The sequence below is a fragment of the Carcharhinus amblyrhynchos genome, unplaced genomic scaffold (assembly GCF_965287045.1).
Source record: "Carcharhinus amblyrhynchos unplaced genomic scaffold, sCarAmb.v2.hapA scaffold_92, whole genome shotgun sequence".
Taxonomy (NCBI): Eukaryota; Metazoa; Chordata; class Chondrichthyes; order Carcharhiniformes; family Carcharhinidae; genus Carcharhinus; species Carcharhinus amblyrhynchos.
Window position 1 is genome coordinate 338,662 of NW_027649832.1, and position 19,983 is coordinate 358,644.

Here is a 19,983-nt window from a genome sequence, read left to right on the forward strand (position 1 = left end):
TGGGGCCACATTGGATTTGGTACTGGGTAATGAACTGGGCCAAGTGTTAGATTTGTTTGCGGGAGAGTACATTGGAGATAGTGACCACAATTTGGTGTTTTTCAATATTGCAATGGAGAGGGATAGGGCCATACGGCAGGTCAAGGTTTATAATTGAGGGAGGGGTCATTCTGATGCGATTAGGCAAGAATTAGGGATCATGATATGGGAACAGAAACTGTCAGGGAAAGGCACAAATGAAAAGTGGAGCTTGTTCAAGGAACAAATACTGCATGCCCTTGATAGGTATGTCCCAGTCAGGCAGGGAGGAAATGGCCGAGTGAGGGAACCATGGTTCACAAAAGAGGTTGAATTTCTCGTCAGGAGGGAAAAAGAAGTGTATATAAGGATGAAAAACAAGGTTCAGTTGGGTTGCTTGAGGGTTACAAGGTAGCAAGGTATGAGCTAAAAAGAGGCCTTAGGAGAGCAAGGAGAGGGCATGAGATGTCCTTGATGGGTCAGATACTCTTATGTGAGAAATAAAAGAATGACCAGGGTGAGGTTAGGGCTGGTCAAGGATAGTAGTGGGAACTTGTGCATGGAGTCAGAAGAGATAGGAGAGGTGATGAATGAATACTTTTCTGCAGTGTTTACCAAGGAGGGAGGCCATGTTTTTAAGGATGAGAGTGTGATACAGGCTGATAGGCTAGAAGAGGTAGATGTTCTGAAAGAAGATGTATTAGCAATTTTGAAAAACCTGAGGGTCGATAAGTTCCCTGGGCCAGATGGGATATATCTTAGGATTCTTTGGGAGGCAAGAGATGAGATTGCAGAGCATTTGGCTTTGATCTTTGGGTCCTCACCGTTCATGGAGATAGTGCCAGAGGACTGGAGAGTGGCAAATGTTGTTCCTGTCTTTAAGAAAGGAAATAGGAATGACCCTGGTAATTATAGGCCGGTTAGTCTTACCTTGGTGGTTGGTAAGTTAGTGGAAAAGGTCCTGAGGGATAGGATTTATGACCATTTGGAAAGATGCAGCTTAATCCGGGATAGTCAGCATGGATTTGTGAATGGTAAGTCTTGCGTGACAAATTTGATTGAATTTTTTGAGGAGGTAACGAAGTGTACAGATGAAGGTAGAGCAATTGATATCGTATACATGGAATTTAGAAAGGCATTTGATAAGGTTGCCCATGGTAGACTCATGAAGAAAGTAAGGAGGTGTGGGATAAAGGGAAATTTGGCCGATTGGATAACTAACTGTCTGTCTCACAGAAGACAGAGGGTGATGGACGGAAAATTTTCAGACTGGAGACCAGTTACCAGCGGTGTATCACAGGGATCAGTGCTGGGTCCTCTGCTATTTGTGATTTTTATCAATGACTTGGAAGAGGGGGCTGAAGGATGGGTCAGTAAATTTGCTGATAACACCAAGATTGGTGGAGTAGTGGATAAGGTGGAGGGCTGTTGTAGACTGCAAAGAGAATTGATAGGATGCAGAGCTGGGCAGAAAAGTGGCAGATGGAGTTATTATTATAGTGTGTTAGCGTTCATTAACGGGGATTTGAGTTTAAGAGCCGTGGGGTTATGCTGCAAATATACAGGACTTTGGTGAGACCACATTTGGAATATTGTGTGCAGATCTGGTCACCTCACTATAAGAAGGATGTGGAAGCTTTGGAGAGAGTGGAGAGGAGATTTACCAGGATGTTGCCTGGTTTGGAGGATAGGTCTCATGAGGAAAGGTTGAGGGAAATGTGGCTTTTTTCTTTTGGGGCGGAGGAGGATGAGAAGCGACTTAATAGAGGTTCATAAGATGATGATAAATAGAGTGGACGTGCAGAGACTATTTCCTCGGGTGGATATAGCTGTTACCAGGGGCATAACTATAAGGTTCGTGGTGGGAAATATAGAAGGGATGTCCGAGGTAAGTTCTTTACTGAAAGAGTGGTTGGGGTGTGGAATGGACTGCCTGCTGTGATAGTGGAGTCGGACACTTCAGGAACTTTCAAGTGGTTATTGGATAGGCACATGGAACACTCCAGAATGATAGGAAGTGGGATAGCTTGATCTTGGACAAAGCTGGGCACAACATCAAGGGCCTGTACTGTGCTGTACTGTTCTATGATCTATGTTTGATGAAATCAAGCATCCAATCACTCTTTAGAATTTAAGTGTTTACTGGCTTAGCATTGGGCTAACCAATGGCCAGGAGGGGGATTGAAATGGGAAGTTCCTAATTATTAATAAGGTGCATAACAATACATTGAGACACTAGCAAGACTATTAGCAAAGAGTTAAATGGTCCTTGAACCAAAATTAGCGAGCCAATGAGATGAATAATTTACACGTCGCTGGATTCCGGGGAAGTGCCGGAAGATTGGAAAGCGGCTAATGTTACGCCGTTGTTTAAGAAGGGTGCCAGGCAAAAGGCAGGGAATTATAGGCCGGTTAGTTTAACGTCTGTTGTAGGTGAAATGTTAGAATCCGTCATCAAGGAGGAAATAGCGAGGCATCTTGAGGGGAATTGCTTGATAGAGCAGACGCAGCACGGTTTCGTTAAGGGGAAGTCGTGTCTGACAAATTTATTGGAGTTCTATGAGGATGTGTCTAGGGCGGTGGATAGAGGAGAGCAGGTGGATGTGGTCTTTCTTGATTTTCAGAAGGCGTTTGACAAGGTACCTCACAAGAGGTTATTGCAGAAGGTAAGGGGGCATGGAGTTGGGGGTAGGGTGTTAGCGTGGATAGAGCATTGGTTGTCAAATAGGAGGCAGAGAGTGGGGGTTAATGGGTGCTATTCGGATTGGCGGTTGGTGACTAGTGGAGTGCCCCAGGGGTCGGTGCTGGGGCCTCAGCTATTTACCATTTATATAGATGATCTGGAGGAGGGAACCGAGTGTATGGTGTCGAAATTTGCTGATGACACCAAGATTGGGGGAACGGCAAATTGCGTGGAGGGTGTTGAGAGTCTGCAGAAGGATCTAGATAGGCTGGGCGAATAGGCCAGGAAATGGCAAATGGAATTTAATGTTGGCAAGTGCGAGGTGGTCCACTTTGGCAGGAAGGACTATTTCTTACGTGGCGAAAAACTGCAGCAGGCGACGGTGCAGAGGGACCTTGGGGTCCTTGTGCATGAGTCGCAAAAACCCAGCCTGCAGGTGCAGCAGGTGGTCAGGAAGGCTAATGGGATGCTGGCCTTCATAGCGAGGGGGATTGAATATAAGAGTAGGGAGGTCTTGCTGCGGCTGTATAGGGCATTGGTGAGGCCGCAGCTGGAGTACTGTGTGCAGTTTTGGTCACCGCACTTACGCAAGGATATTTTGGCCTTGGAGGGAGTGCAGAGGAGGTTTACTAGGCTGATACCGGAGTTGAGGGGGTTGAGCTATGAGGAGAGGCTGAATAAACTAGGCTTGTACTCGTTAGAGTTTAGAAGAATGAGGGGAGATCTCATTGAGACGTATAAGATGATGAATGGGATGGATAGGATAGAGGTGGAGAGACTCTTCCCGCGCAGAAAGGATAGTAGGACTAGGGGGCACAGGCTCAAGATAAAGGGGGGCGCGGTTTAGAACGGAGTTGAGGAGGAACTTCTTCACTCAAAGGGTGGTGAATCTCTGGAATTCTCTGCCCGTTGAGGTGGTGGAGGCTGCCTCGCTAAATATTTTTAAGACCCGGGTTGATGGGTTTTTGATAAGCGAGGGGATTAAGGGTTATGGGGAGAGGGCGGGATTGTGGAACTGAGCTACGACAGATCAGCCATGATCTTATTGAATGGCGGGGCAGGCTCGAAGGGCTAGATGGCCTACTCCTGCTCCTATTTCTTATGTTCTTACATGTGTGGATGCAGTAAGAAAATTGAACAAATCTTTATGATTTTCCAACATATTTATTGAGATTTTGAAATACATTTTAAATGTATGAATCATTGCTCACTTCAGCAGAAAGCAGGTTACAGTAAAGGATGATGGTAAAGTTGAAGAGTTCAGAGCCAAAGGCCTGGGAACCCCGCGGTTAGTGAAATTCTTATCAGAATTGCGAGGGAACATTATAAATAGGCTCAATTCATTGTCTAGACTCAGGACATGGATGTGCCTGGACGCAGGACCACCTGTTCATGCAGGTTGGCAATGAACCGGTGGGGATAATCCAGTTTGATCCCTGCAGCAAGCGTCCAAGGTAACCAGGCAACCAGGAAGTGACTTTAGCCAAGTTTGGAGTCAGCATCCAGATTAAATGGATGAATGAGATATCATTGTACTGGATGATAGAATGGCTGGGGTGAACGTCAGAGACTTATTGATGTGTGCCTATTAGGTGTAATTGATATTAAAGTAATGTAAGGCAGGAATAATTGATCAGAAGATCTATAATTGATCTGTTTTTGACTGTAAACATTAGATTCACCAGAGAGATTCTGCCACTCTATTCCAGAGCTGCTTAACCTTTTTGGTGACCTCTGAGCAATTGCATGTTGTGTTTTTGTTAAATATTATGTTTTTTATACAGGGGATCTGTCTCATGAGTTTTTTATTGTCTGTAGTTAAAGACAGTACCGGCCATCTGAACTTACCCCACAGCACCATTGAAATCAATGTCCGTCTGGAAACTAACAAATTCCAATTAGAAAGAACAATTTTCAATCTAAACAAAGATGGTTACATCGATACGAGTGAACAGCGTAAATTAATTAAATTGACTGAGAGGTATGGCTGTAAAAAAACAGCAGGAAAACTCTGAAAGGAACAAGTCACTACATCCACCAGAAGTACATTCCATGAGAAAACGTGAGAGGGATCCATCCATGACTCACTGTTTAGAGATAGCATTAGATTGAAAGAACATGCTTACAACATTGCAAAAATATGAGAGTAATGGAGTATTGGGAGCACTTAGAAACCAGCGAAAGGTGACCAAAAAGGTAGCATTGATAAATATAATCATAGAATCATACAGTGCAGAAGAGGCCCTTCAGCCCATCCTGTCTGCACCAACAACAATCCCACCCAGGCCCCATCCCTGTGACCACATTTATTTACCATGCTGGTCCCCCTGATACTAAGGGGCAATTTAACATGGCCAGTCAACCTAAAGCAGACATCTTTGGTATATGGGGAGAAAACAGAGCACCTGGAGGGACGCATGCAGACACAGGGAGAATGTGGCAAACTCCACACAAACCGCGACCCAAGGCCAGAATTGAAGGCCGGTCCCAGGCATTGTGAGGTGGTACTGCTAACCACTGTGCCATCGTGCCACCATTAGCTGTCAAGGTTTAATATAGAATACACCAACCAATGATCTAAAATGGGTCGCAAGAGCAATATTGGTATATAGCCGTATTTACCAAAAGTGAGGAGATGTTGGGGGATGGGGTGGTAAAGGGAAAAATGGGGAATCAATAGATGTAAATTACCTGGATTTATAAAAGGCAGTTACAAAGTGCCACACAAATGGTTAAGAGGCAAGATGATTGTGCGTAGATTTGGAGGTATTATATCAGCATGAATAGAAGATTGGTTGACAGACTAATCGTGTTTCTTTCATGTTGTCATTGGTGGAGGTCCACAAGGGTTAGTGCTGGGCCCTCAGCCATTTACAATGTTTATTAATGTTTTAGGTCAAGGGATAGAGAGAGATGTATCTAAGTGTGCTGGTGATGAAAAGCTCAGTGGGAAGGTAAGCAGCGAGGAGGACACAGAGAGAGAGACATCAAAGAGATATAGACAAGTTAAGCGAATGGGAGCAAGGTAGATTATAATCTATGGAAATGTGAAGTTATTATAGAAAATCCAATTCTTTCAAATAGCGAGAAACTTGTAGGTTTTGATTTTCAAAGAGACTCGGGATTGCTTAGAACTGGAATGCAAACATTTAACAGGGGGAGCAGGTAATGAGGAATGCAAAGTGAATATTGACTTCTATTGTCAGGGGATTGGTGTACAAGAATAAAGAAGATTTACTTCAATTGTACAAGGTTTTGATAATAGCATATCAGGAATATTTTTGAAGCTTTGGTATTGACATTTAAACCAATGGAGGAGGAACAGTGAAGGTTCATTAAACTAGTGCCTCAGATGAGGGGATTGTCTTATGATTGGAGGCTGAACAAATTGTGTTCATTTTCTATTGAGTTCAAAGAATGATCAATGATCTCATTTAATCACTTCAGATTCAGGAGGGACTTCAAAGGGTGGATGCTGAGAGATCATTTGCTCTCTTGGGGAATATAAAACATGGGGAGCTGGTCATTTAGGATTGAGATGAGGAGAAATTATTCTTCTTAAAGGATTGCAAATCCTTGGTACTCTCTATCCCAGAAGGCTGTGGATGCTCCATTATTAAATACATCGAAGGCTCAATTGACTGATCTCCTGGAAACAGGGAACATGGAGGAAGGATGGTCTGTGCAGTTAAAGCCCAAAATCCACCATTAATCATACTGAATGGTGATGCAGATTCAGAACGCTCCAGTGGGCTGCTTTTCCCTGAATGGTGTTGAATTGCTTGAGTACTGTTGGACTTGCACTCATCCAGGCAAGCAGAGAATATCATAAGAACATAAGAGATAAGAGCAGGAGTAGGCCATCTAGCCCTTCGAGCCTGCCCCGCCATTCAGTAAGATCATGGCTGATCTGTTGTGGATCAGTTCCACTTTCCCGCCCTCTCCCCATAACCCTAATCCCCTTGCCTATCAAAAACCTATCTACCCGCGTCTTAAATATATTTAGCGAGGCAGTCCTCACCACTTCAACGGGCAGAGAATTCCAGAGATTCACCACCCTTTGAGTGAAGAAGTTCCTCCTCAACTCCGTTCTAAACTGTCCCCCCCCTTAACTTGAGGCTGTGCCCTCTAGTCCTATTGTCCTTTCTGAGCGGGAAGAGCCTCTCCACCTCTATCCTATCCATCCCATTCTTCATCTTATATGTCTCAATGAGATGTCCCCTCATTCTTCTAAACTCTAACGAGTACAAGCCTAGTTTATTCAGCCTCTCCTCATAGTTCAACCCCCTCAACTCCGGTATCAGCCTAGTGAACCTCCTCTGCACTCACTCCAAGGCCAAAATATCCTTGCGTAAGTGCGGCAACCAAAACTGCACACAGTACTCCAGCTGCGGCCTCACCAGTGCCCTGTACAGTTGCAGCAAGACCTCCCTACTTTTATATTCAATCCCCCTCACTATGAAGGCCAGCATCCCATTCGCCTTCCTGACCACCTGCAGGCTGGGTTTTTGCGACTCATGCACAAGGACGCTGAGGTCCCTCTGCACCGTTGCATGCTGCAGTTTTTCACCATGTAAGTAATAGTCCTTCCTACCATTATTCCTACCAAAGTGGACAACTTCACACTTGCTAACATTAAATTCCATTTGCCAGTTCCTGGCCCATTCGCCCATCACACTCCTAAATTCAGCACTAATGTTTGTGGACAATGGGGAGGAAAGCAGTGGATTCTCATCGTCTGATTTGCTCTTGCAGCCACAGCATTGAATGCTTCCAAGGTGGCTGGATATTCTGGGCTCCAGTGAGGTTGGTCCCACGGTTGCCCTCTCTGATGATCTGTTTGTGTCAAGTGTCCAGTAAATTCAATAACTATAAGCATGTCAGGTTTTCATGGGAAATACTATCTGACCAGATTGCTCAACGTGTCCAACTCACCATCCCATTAGGAATGGCCGCATGTTCTTCCATCATCACAATGGGGAACGTCCCTCTGCACAATCCCCCTCCCCCTCTCCTCCCACCCACCGTGCTGGAAATGGGAAATAACATGGTAAAATTTCTGGAATCACTCAGTGACTCAATTCTGTTCCTCAATGAATGGATTTCAGAGTTAGAATAAAGGGATACTTCAGCATACTCTTCAACTCCTCTCTGAACTTAGTCTGGGTCACAGCATAAATGCAAGTGTTGGTGCAGCAACTGAAGAGTTGCAGCATGAAACCCAATTCAAGCACCAAAGGATGGAGAGAAACAGATTGATATCCCAAACCTGACATTCGGTACCATGTAAAATAAAACATTAACAGTGCCCATAAGATGATGAAATTGCCCGAGATAACAAAGAGTAGAATTATGGATTTCCTGCGACTCTCCATCTCTGGGTCTCTGGAACTGTCTTCACTGCTGTGAGTCCGTAGTCTCTTGCGAACGCTGCTGCTCACTATAATGTGTCTGACAGTGAATCCATTGAGGAACAGAATCAGGACAAATGGCGCTGCTGGATTTAGAATGTGATGGAGGAACTCGATTGGTCCCCAAATTTGAGATACCTGAACATCGAATGACATTTCACAAAACCAAGTATTGCCCTTCAACCTATACTGAGGCAGGAACATAAAATACCAGAAAATATTCTTTAAGCAGCTCAGCACAGTCACTGTTCCCAGGACCACAGTTGCCGTTTTCTCACTGCAGTATTTACTTTTCAGCTTCTGGCAGCAAATGGCAACAAATCGATCAAAGGTGAAAGTGACGGTGAAATAGACAGAACAGTCAGTAACTGCATAGAGCAGGACGGCGTGGATATTACAGATGGGGATGGATCGCCGGAAATAAAACTGGTCATCAAAAGTAATTGAAATGTGTCTCAATATCAAGTCAACGATAATGACCAGTAGATCAGCTGCTGCCATGGCAACCAGGTAGTGAGTGACAGATTTGGAGAGACCGCACTTTCCCCGGGAGAGGATCATAATCGTCACTAAGTTAACTGTGAGGAGAGGAAAATCAAACATCAGGCTGGAAGTAAAGGTAGCAGTTTCATTGAGGTTTTACTGAGACCCTCAATTGTGTTGGTCTCCCATTGATATATTCCATGAATGTACTTGAAAGAACGAATGAAAGAACAAATCTGTAATAAGGTGGAATATGGGAGTGCTTAAATGGCACATGTGATGTTATTGAAATTGTTCAACTGAATGTTGATTATCACCCACCCCTGCTTCCTATTCCTCCCGAACTGAAACACAATTACATTTCTTTTGAAATGATCACATTGCGAGGGCGTCAAGGTTGCACAGCGGCGAGAACTGCTGCCTCAGAGGGCCAGGAACACGGGTTCCACTCCTGGCTTGGGTCACTGTCTGTGTGGAGTTTGTACATTCTCCCCGTGTCTGCATGGGTTTCGTCTGGGTGCCCTGCTTTCCTGCCTCATTCCAAAGATGTGCAGGTTAGGTGGATAGGCCATGCTAAATTGACCCGAGTTTCAGGGGGATCAGCAGGCTAAATATGTGGAGTCATGGGAATAGTGTGGGATTGTTGACGGTGCAGGCTCAATGGGCTGAATGTCCTCCTTCTGTACTGTAGGGATTCTATGAGTCTAAACACCCCTAGTGATGATGGTGTTTCAGGTGCCAGAATCTCTGGCCAGAAGGCAACACTATTGACCATCTGATACTGTTTAACCCCATCATTTTCCACGAGCTACAACAACAACTTGCTGTCCCAGATGCAGTGAGAGTCCAAAGTGAAAAAAAATCACAGAATCCCTACAGTACAGAAGGAGGCCATTCAGCCCATTGAGTCTGCACCAACCACAATCCCACCTAGGACCTATTCCTGTAACACTTCACACTTACCCTGATGATCCCCCTGACATTAAGGGGCAATTCAGCATGGCCAATCAACCTAGCCCACACTTCTTTGGACTGTTGGAGGAAATTTTAGCCCCCAGAAGATACTCTCAGTGCCACCCAAGTGATGCAGAAATCTCTGCACCATGTTAATGACGTGATTGGAAGGTCTGTCTCTTGAGCTGTGTATTTATCTCAATCAGAGGGAGAGATGCTAACACTTTGAAATGAGTTATTTGATGCAGTTTTAATTGTAGTCCATACAGCATCTCCTCCACCCCTCACCCAGCTCCACCCCCACACGAAAGATCACCGCAGCTGCTGCACCCCTTGCTCTTCTCTCTCCCTCCTAATTTCACCTGGATCACTCCTGGGCAATAATTTCAGACAATGGAATAAAGCCAGAGCCCGGTGGAACTACATCGCTGGTTGCGACTGCTTGGATCTGCAGTGAAATCACAACACAGCACCTCTCCAGTGAACTTAGTGTGGCCAAGCTCACCGTTTTGTGACATTGTCTTTTGTTAGCTTCTTCTCTCCAAGGAGAGCAGTCCCAACCTCTCCAGTCTATTTTCATAACTGAACATGCTCAACCCTGGAACCGTTCTTGTAACTCTCTTCTGCACCCTCTCTAATTTGTTCACATCCTTCCTATAGTATGGTGCTCAGAATGTTACACAACGTTCCAGCTGAGGTCTAACTGGTATCTTGTACAATAGCATCAGAAAATACTGGAGGATTGCAGCAGATCTGCAGAGTGAAACAGAGTTAATGTTTCATGTTGGATTGATCCTTTTCCAAGATTGGCAGGATCAATAAAAGCACAAAAATGGAAGACTAAATGACATAAACAGTTAAAGAAGTGACAGCTGGTTAGAGAGACTTACGAGGGATGCCAACAATAGCCAGGATAGGATAGTAAAAGTGCTGAATAATCTTCAGTGCACATTGGATCCGATTTTGCAATGTGTTCCATTGCGAATCCACAGACATCATATAAAGCCAATAGGATAGATCCCTGCTCATTGATGTAACATTCCAATCCATTGTTTTCAGACTCTGATCCATTGTTGGAATATTCCAGTTGAGTCTCCTCGGATTCTGATCTCTCCCTGTCTCCGGAGCTGCGGATCCCTGTCACTGATGGCAGTGATACTCCTGCTGACACTCTGGATAATACATTGAGAGAATTCCCATATTAGTAGAAGCAGGCAATCCTCCAATTAAGATCCACGGAGACATTAATTATAGTCACTGAACAAACAGAGCTCAGTTAACTCCTTCCATTGCAATATTTTCAACATCACAAAGTAAAGCATTAACCTGGCCTGGCTGGGACATAATAGGACTTCAAGAAGAAAAGATGGATGAAAGAAGTGGACTGGCTGACATTGTTTACGACTGCATGGCTGTAGAGGGCTGTAGGCCTGTAAGTGTCCCATCCAGAAGACAGGCCTGAAAATATATCAATCTAAGTCAGTCTAGCTACTTTACGGTTTAATTTTAAATATATTTAAATTTAAGAATGGTTGGACTAATAAAACAGCTGAAGTTAACCACATGATTGAGGTTTTTGAGCAGCTTGAAAATGAATGCAGGACAGTACTGGGGTGGCACGGTGGTTCGCACTGCTGCCTCACAGCACCAGGGACCTGGGCCTGATTACCAGCTTGGGTCACTGTCTGTGTGGAGTTTGCTCATTCTCCCTGTTTCTGCTTGGGTTTCCTCCAGGTGCTCCGGTTTCCTCCCACAGCCCAAAGACGTGCGGATTAGGTGGATTGGCCATGCTAAATCGCCCCTTAGTGTCAGGGGAACGAGCAGGGTAAATGCATGGAGTTACAGGGGTAGGGCGTGGGAGGGATTGTGGTCGGTGCAGACTCGATGGGCTGAATGGCCCATGGGGTGGGGCCCATCCCGCCCAAGAGGCCAGCAGTATAGCGCTGTGTGGGCCACAGCGCATGTGCCAATCTGTCAGCACAGAGATCGGTGCATTCACACTAGCTCTGCGTTGTTGGCCTCCAGATTGCTGGTCTATCGCGCAAACCCCCATTGCTGGCCTTCTGACCTCCCCACCTCTGAACGCTGGCCTCCCACACATCCCCAGGCCAGCCCCAATCTCCTCGACCCCTTACCTGGACAGCCCCAATCTCCTGAACACCCCTCCTCCAACACACTGCCCCACAAAGTACAGACCTCCATGACTGCCTCAACACCCCTCCCGCAACAAGCCCTGATCCCCCCCCACCACATTGGCCAACCCTGACCACTTCCTTCTTCCCTCCCTCTCTCAGTCATCCCAAGTGCAGAATGGCAGCGGGTCCCCCACACCCCCACCTATCACCCACCCTACGAAGAGGGCCACTTTCCAAGGGGGTACTCCCTTTCCCCTGACCTTCTGGAGGGGAAGCCTCAATGGCCTCTATTCCCTCCAGTGGGGTGGAGCTACCTGTTCCCCATTAGTGGGGAGCAGGCGTAAATCTCACTGGAGTGAAGCACTCCTGACATGGGGAAAGACACAAGCGGGCAGAGACTTCAGTCCCGGACCCCCTAATCAAATGCAGATGGGGTCACGGGCTAAAGGTGAGAGGGGCGAGGTATAACTCAGATATCAGAAGGACGTTTTTTACACAGAGGGTGGTGGGGGCCTGGAATGCACTGCCAAGTAGGATGGTGGAGGCAGACACGATGGCATCGTTTAAGTCTTATCTGGATAGTCACATGAGCAAACTGGGAATGGAGGCATACAAACGAATGGTCTAGTTGGACCAATGAGCAGCACAGGCTTGCAGGGCCGAAGGGCCTGTTTCCTGTGCTGTACTGTTCTTTGTTCTTTTGTTGTTTGTTTGTGATTTCCATATTGTAGTTGGTTCTGTGCCAGTTTCCGATGTGGAGCTGATTACACTGGAATCTTAGTCTCGAGACTCACTGAGGCCGTGATGCCCAGCAAGAAGCCCGCAAAATAGCGGCTGCTAGTGTCTCCCAGCAGCGCGCCCAAACTTTGTCATAATGGTTCTGCCGATACCTGCTCAAAATACAACGAGTTTTAACAAGTGCTCTCATTAGCTGACTATCTTGACCTGAAACTGCCCGACAGCATCACCAAGACTTGAACTGTTTGAGTTTCATTTATGGAACAGCTTTAGAATTTTATCTTCAGTTGCTGTTTAGCCTTCAAACAGGACTCCAGTCCAGCAGACTCCCTTCAACATCCATCTCTCCCTAGGACACAAGAAGCATTTTCTGCACCTCCAGTGAACTCAACCTGCAACCAAGTCCCAGGGACCAGGACCGGGGATTCTGTCAGAAAACCACCTGAAAGAATCTTCTCTACTCTGGACTCGGGTGAAACTATAACTCCTTTAGCAAAAATGAGGAGATAGTTATGGAACTCAGGGAGAGGGACTCTGAGGCCCTCGAGAAAATTATCACAGGGAGTGGCAAGGCATTGAAGGTATTGGTGTGCTTAAAGGTGGACAGATTGCCAGGTCCAGATGAATTGTATCCAAGGCTATTGTGGGAGGCAAGGGAGGAAATAGCAGATGCTCTGACTAAAATTTTTAATTCCTCCCTGACCACCAAGGGGACACAGTAAGTAGTCTCACAATACCAGGTTAAAGTCCAACAGGTTTTATTGTTAGCACAAGCTTTTAGAGTGTCACTTCTTCTTCAGGTGAGTACTGAAGGAGGAGTGACACTCCGAAAGCTTGTGCTACAAACTAAACCTGTTGGACTTTAACCTGATGTTGTGAGAGTTCTTACTATGCTTACGTCATTCCAACGCTGGCATCTCCACACCCAAGAGGACTGGAGAACAGCTACTGTAGTCCCACTATTTAAGAAAGTTGTAGAGACAAGACAGGGAACTACAGACGGTGAGTCTCATGTTGGGAAACTCCTGGAGATGATTCTGAAGGAGAGAATCTATCTTCTTTTGAAGAGGCATGGTTTGATCAGGGATGGTCAGCATGGTTTTGTCAGAGGGAGGTCATGCCTAACAAATTTGATTGAACTTCTTGAGCAGGTAACCAAGTATGTGGATGAGGGTAGTGCGGTTGATGTAGTTTACATGGAGTTCAGCAAAGCCTTTGACAAAATCCCACATGGGAGACTTATTATGAAGGCCAATGCACGTGGGATACAGGGTGACCTGACAAGATGGATTCATAATTGGCTTAGTGGTAGGAAACAAAGGGTGATGACAGACAGTTGTTTTAGTGACTTGAGGCCAGTGGCGTATCACAGAGATCTGTGCTGGCCCCCCTATTGTTCATCATTAATATAAACGACTTTGTGGAGGATAGGGTCAGTATGCCGATGATGCAAAGATTGGCCGAGTGGCTAACAGTGATATTGAGGTTGAGGCCCACATTGCCACCCGCTCGATAGTGGGGAGGTGCATGGGGCTCCTGAAAATGCAGTTCAGGTGTTTGGACCAACCTGTCGGGGCCCTACAATACAGCCCCCTGATTTCCTCCCACATTGTGGTGGTGCACTGTGCCCTTCACAACCTGGCGTAGCAGTGAAGAGACCTTTTGGAGGAGGAGGAGGAGGAAGACGTGGAGGCTGACCAGCCAGGCATAGCTGGGGAGAAGGCCACCCAACAAGAGGGGGAGGAGGAGGAGGAGGACAATGCCAAGCAACACTACCGAGGTGCTGGAGGGCTGGCAGCAAGAATCAGGCATGTGAGGAAAGAGAGGGCGGCACGGTAGCACAGTGGTTAGCGCTGCTGCTTCACAGCACCAAGGACCCGGGTTCGATTCCCAGCTTGGGTCACTGTCTGTGTGGAGTTTGCACGTTCTCCTCATGTCTGCGTGGGTTTCCTCCCACAGTCCAAAGATGTGCGGGTTAGGTTGATTAGCCATGCTAAAAATTGCCCCTTAGTGTCCTGAGATGCATAGGTTAGAGGGATTAGTGGGTAAATGTATAGGGATAAGGGGGTAGGGCCTGGGTGGGATTGTGGTCGGTGCAGACTCAATGGGCCAAATGGCCTCCTTCTGCACTGTAGGGTTTCTATGATTCTATGAGGCCATACTCACCAGGCACTTTGCTCACTAGGGGCCTGTGTTTCTGCATGTGGGTTCCATTCCCTCTACTATCTCCTGCAACATTGCAAAACAAGGGTAGTGGGCTTCGGTACGCTGTGTCAGTGAGTTTCTTTGGCAGGCAGGAAGGTGAAGACGACTCACTAAGCACCATTGTGATGATGTCCTGGCGCAAATGAGTCTGAATCTAGCTGAGTTCCGCATGTACGCTGGCACCTGGGCCCATGTCTGTGTAGTGGGTAAGGGATCTGAAAACCCCCTACAGAGCCCTGGGGTGGATGGGGTGGGGGAGAGGAGGGAATGGTTCGTGGGTTCTGGTGAACCAATGCCTTTATTTTCTCAGTGACACAGCGTTGAGGAGCCTCCCCAACTGACATCAACATGAAGCATCCCTCCGGAAACCATCGTGGTAACCCCATTCCTGTTCGAGGCAACTCTGAGACAAATTAGCTAGAGGTTGGTGGTGAAAAAAAATTTCTTGTTTACAATAGATGTGTCTAAATAAGTTTCAACATAAAAATTTGTGAACAGAAGAAGTTAGGGTGCTTAAAAATCTATCGAACTAGTGCAGCCCTCCACCTGTGCCTTCTTAATGGAACAACATCTTCCTAAACTTACATGACCTACCACTGCATCTTCGTGTATCCCCAGAATGGACTTTGGAGGTGGAGGGGGCCAGCTGCCTACTCACCCCATGGCCTGTGATGCGCTTGACCAGTGTCCTCAGGAGGGCTTGGATCTTAAGAGTCCTGACCAGATTCCAAGTGTCTGAGACATATCCATGACACCTTCTTTATCCTGCTGCCCCTGAGATGCCCCAGTGTCAGGAAGTGAGGAGTCAGAAGGTGTGACCACAGCTACAGTCTCCTGGCTGGAAGGCCCGGGCATGAACTCGAGCCCTTCCTCTTCCTTGGGGTTCTTGTGGGTCCCCTGGCTCACTCCATGTGATGATAGTGCTTCTGCAGTGAGCTCCAGAAGCTCTGGCATTACCCGATCCTGCCAATCCTGGATGACCACGTGTGTCCTCTCCATGGTGGCCGAGCCCTCGGCGATGGCCACCTGAGTCGGGGGCCACCTATCAACGGCATGGGCAAGTGCCGTCTGAGTCTGGGCCAAGCTCTGCTGTCCCTCAGCCATGACCCTCTGTGACTGCGTTCTCAAGGGCTGCTGCCATAGCCCGCTGTGTCTCCGCGCTGTCGCGCTAGGTCTACTGCAAGCTCTCGAGACTCTCAGCCATGGGCCGCAGATTCTCAATAAGCTTGTTGAAGTCCTCAGATGTGGGCCCTCTGTGACTCAGCCATTGCTTGTAACTTGCCATCATGGTGAGGATCCCCTGCTCCAGGCTTTCCACGATGGGCGCTACCCTTACAGTTTTTGGTCTGGGAACCATGCAAGACAGGCTGGTCCACCTGAAAGCTTTGAGATTCCTCCCAGCAGCCTTGCAGTGGGTCCAGTGTGGCCGTCAGCCCTTCCTGCATTCCCTGAATCTGTTGCTGCATCTCCATGAGGAAGAAGTGATGCCAGAGGCCTAGCACGTAGCCTGGGGCCATCTGAGTCCTCGCCTCCGGCAGGCCCCCGCGTGCCAGAGGCCCCAGACATTCCCTCCTCCACCCAATGTATATTAGCAGATATGTCGTGCTCGCCAGAGAGTGACCCAGGTCCCTCACCACTAACTGGAGCCACCGATGTGAGAATACCTGGGATGGTGAATTGGGAGGTGGAAGCTGATGCCAAAAAGGTGCCACCCTCGGAGGTCCCTTCACCCACTTCCTCCGAAGAGTCTTTAGAGCTGTCAGTCTCAGGATGGGCGGGAACTGCAGCGGGGGCCTTGATTCCAGATGGTCCTGCTGCTTCCAGATCTGGTGTTGCAACACAGGACACAAGGTTAAGCGCAAAGGACACAAAGGAATCTGGGGTGCTAGAAAGTTACTTGACATTTCTCCATCGAACATAGAACAAAGTACAAAGAAAATTCCAGCACAGGAACAGGCCCTTCGGCCCTCTGAGTTTGCAGCGACCATGCTGCTCATCTGAATTGGAACCCCCTACCCTTCCTGGGACCATATCCTTCTATTCCCATCCATTCATGCACTTGCCTCTTAAAAGTTCACTATTGTTCCTGCTTCCACGACCTCCCCCGGCAGAGAGTTCCAGATACCCCACCACACTCTGTGTAAATAAACATGCTTTGTACATCTTGTTTAAATTTTGCCCCTCGTACCTTAAACCTATGACTCCTAGTAATTGACTCAAATTGTGTGGAGGATTGACAGGCGCTCACTTCTCGATCCAGCCCGACTACGCTGTGGCTGACTGCTCAGATGTCATCCTCTCTGGCCGGCTCCAGGCCCACTGCTCAAAGAAGGTGAGGACCCTGAGGTCAGGGTCACCAGGCCCTGTCTGTTCCCTCTCCCGACAGCTACGGAGTCCTGTCTCCTGTGGGGATAGAAGGAGCCGTGAAAAAAATGTTGGCACGATTCCTGAAAGTGTCAGGGTGTGGCCCTCAGAAGGCAAGCCCAGTGATACTCTTGGGGAGGAGGAAGATGGTGCTTGGTGTCAGGGGCTGGAAGCATGCAAGGTGGGAGGATCTGGCTGCTTTGGGGGCGAAGATGGTAGATGGGGGTTAAGCGCTTCCCCTTCTGCCTGGATGAGGTCATTGATCTTGCAACGCTGCTTTGCTGTTCTGGGGGCCAGTGCCACGGCACTGACCGAGGCGGCTATTGCCTCCCAGGCAGCCACCTCCCCTGGGTCTGCGTCCTGCCGAGGGGAAAAGGGTTTCCCTCTGCAACATCCAGTAACCTGCTGAGGTCGTGCTTACTGAATCTGGGCACTGGCTACTTTTCTACTTCTTCCTGCACTTCTTGTCCATCCTTGGGGTTTTAATGGAGCTGCCTCTCATTAGGGCAGGTCAAGCGCAGACAGTTGAGAGAGGATTCCAGCAAGTTAAATGCAGTTTGCTTGTTAGCATTGAGGGGAAGGCAAGTGCACACTTGCAGGGGTGCTGATGGAGGTGGGGGAGCGGTGTGGTGGTTGTGGGGGATGGATCTGTGCTTCTGTGATGATTGGGCGCAGGAGAGAGAAAGGGAGGTGTCAGATAGCCATCGGAGTCAGGGGGAGATGGGGGCCACGTGTAGGTGGGTGCTGGGTGGGGGAAAGAGTGGCGGGAGGGAGGGGGTGGGGAGTGCTGCCATTGTGCCTGCAATCGGTGGTGGGGGGGAATGCGTGATCTGTCTGGGCAGTGGGGTGGTGGGGGGTTAAGTGGGTCAGTAATGTGGGGGGCAATCTCTGTGGGGCCCAGGGGGAGGCATTATCCGGCCCGGGAGGGATGTGGGAGAGGAACAGCATTATTTCCTTTTGCGCGTGTGCAGTTGGAGGCTCCGATCGGAGCTGCAGGGTTTTGGGCGAGTTAAGCCCCACCACAGACTTCTGCAGCGAGAATCAGACTCGCTCAAAATTTTGCAGGCAGAGTATGTAGGGGCGGCCTAAAAACACGCCCAAAGATGGATCTGAAACTCTCGCAGTTTCAAGTCCACACAGCACTCAAGACATAAAATGGTACAATACTGCCCTATAGCACGGTTCTGTAAATGAATGTTTATCTTTTTTAATATTAACAAGCAGCTGGGAAATTTACAAAGAGAATATTAATATGATCAATTAAGAATTGTTGAAAGGCTTTTTAAACTTTCCTGCTCTTTTACTGTTGAGTTTGTTATGTTTTATACAGACAGTCCATCATGAACTGCATACTAATACTTATTTGTATATGGCATACACTATGCTGAAACTGCTCATATATCTAAATGTTGGATGTGCTCCCAGATTCCTTTACACCCAGTAGCTTTATCATGGGCAGATTTAATTGTGTGGGATCAGCTTACTCAGTCTTTTTGGGATCATGAGGAATAGCAGTAGGTTTTCCTGGGGCTTGTGATAGAGTAGACTTTTATACAAATTGATCCTGTGCAGGTGGGCCAGGTGACATGAACAGGTATTCACCTATTTTTAATACATCCAGTCCCACATCCAGCCTCACTTTAAATGAAGCAGAACGGAAACTGCAAGATATATTGTGTATTGAGAATAGAAGAGGCGCTGGAAGAGATTGGGGCATGAACAAGTGTCAACATTCGGTCGATATAACCAACCAAATTGGTCTGGATCCACCAATCGTAATCAATCTTGCATTATTTGATATTGCTTCAGGGGAAGCACACTTACCTAACACTCAATGGCACTTATTGAAGATCAGTAATGAGATGGTTGCCATGCAGGCAGTTGTGCGACAAAACATGTGGGCATTTGAGTTCATATTGGCAGCTAAGGGTGGAAGATGTGCTTTAATTGGAACAAAATGTTGCACATACTTACCAGACACTTCAGAGAACATAATTAATTTGGCTGCGCACATTCAGAAGGACTTCGAGAAACTTAAAGAACCAACATCTTCTTTTCTGAGGAGCTGCAGAACTGACTGGATGAGATCACTTGGGACAAGTATAGTGCAAGGGATAGTATTTTACTCCATTTTCATTCCAATGATCATTATAATTGTGCAAGGGTTCAAATATTGCTGTTCTTTGGCAACAAAGTCAATGATGAGGACAGCAGCAGTGGCATCGATCCAAGAGGACAAGGAGATGTCCCTATGACTAAGTGCTCCGCTGGTTTATAAGAATATGTATTGCCAGACAGCTATTTGATGGCCTATGTGAGACGATATTACGTTTTCTTTATGATTTTTAAGTATTAGTGGGATTATGATTTCTACACAATTACATACATTCAGTATGTTATTGGTGATGACACCCAGGTTAAGAAGGAAGAAATATCTACTTCAATGCAAGGAGCATCCGGAATAAGGTAGGTGAACTTGGAGCATGGATTGGTACTTGGGACTACAGTGTTAGGGCCATTACAGAGACATGGTTAGAACAGGGACAGGAATGGTTGTTGGAAGTTCTGGGGTATAGGATTTCTGTAAGAGTAGGGAAGGTGGTAAAAGAGGTGGAAGAGTAGCATTGTTAATCCAGGATAGTTTAACGGCTGCTGAAAGGCAGTTTGAAGAGGATCTGCCTACTGAGGTAATATGGGCTGAAGTTAGAAAAGGATTGGTCATGTGGTTAGGAGTTTTCTATAGGCTCCCAAATAGTAACAGAGATGCGGAGGAGGAACTTGCAAAGCAGATTATGGATAAGGTGTGGAGGTCACAAGGTAGTTATCATGGGTGACTTTAACTTTCCAAATATTGATTGGAACCTTTATAGGTTGAATAGTTCAGATGGGGCAGTTTTTGTACAGTGTGTGCAGGAGGGTTTCCTGACACAATATGTGAATAGGCTGACAAGAGGTGGGGCCACATTGGATTTGGTACTGGGTAATGAACTGG

At 47.1% G+C, this 19,983-nt stretch overlaps 1 protein-coding gene across 1 annotated transcript; it reads right to left on the bottom strand.

Moving 5' to 3' along the window:
- Window positions 1-7,791: 7,791 nt before the first annotated feature.
- On the bottom strand, window positions 7,792-10,545 carry LOC145338064 (putative G-protein coupled receptor 139). Its single transcript, XM_080182849.1, has 2 exons — window positions 10,440-10,545; window positions 7,792-8,690 (listed from the first exon to the last, which is right to left on the bottom strand). Exons 1-2 carry the CDS (start codon window positions 10,543-10,545, stop codon window positions 7,792-7,794), a joined length of 1,005 nt encoding a protein of 334 aa, XP_080038975.1.
- Between the last annotated feature and the right edge of the window lie 9,438 nt (window positions 10,546-19,983).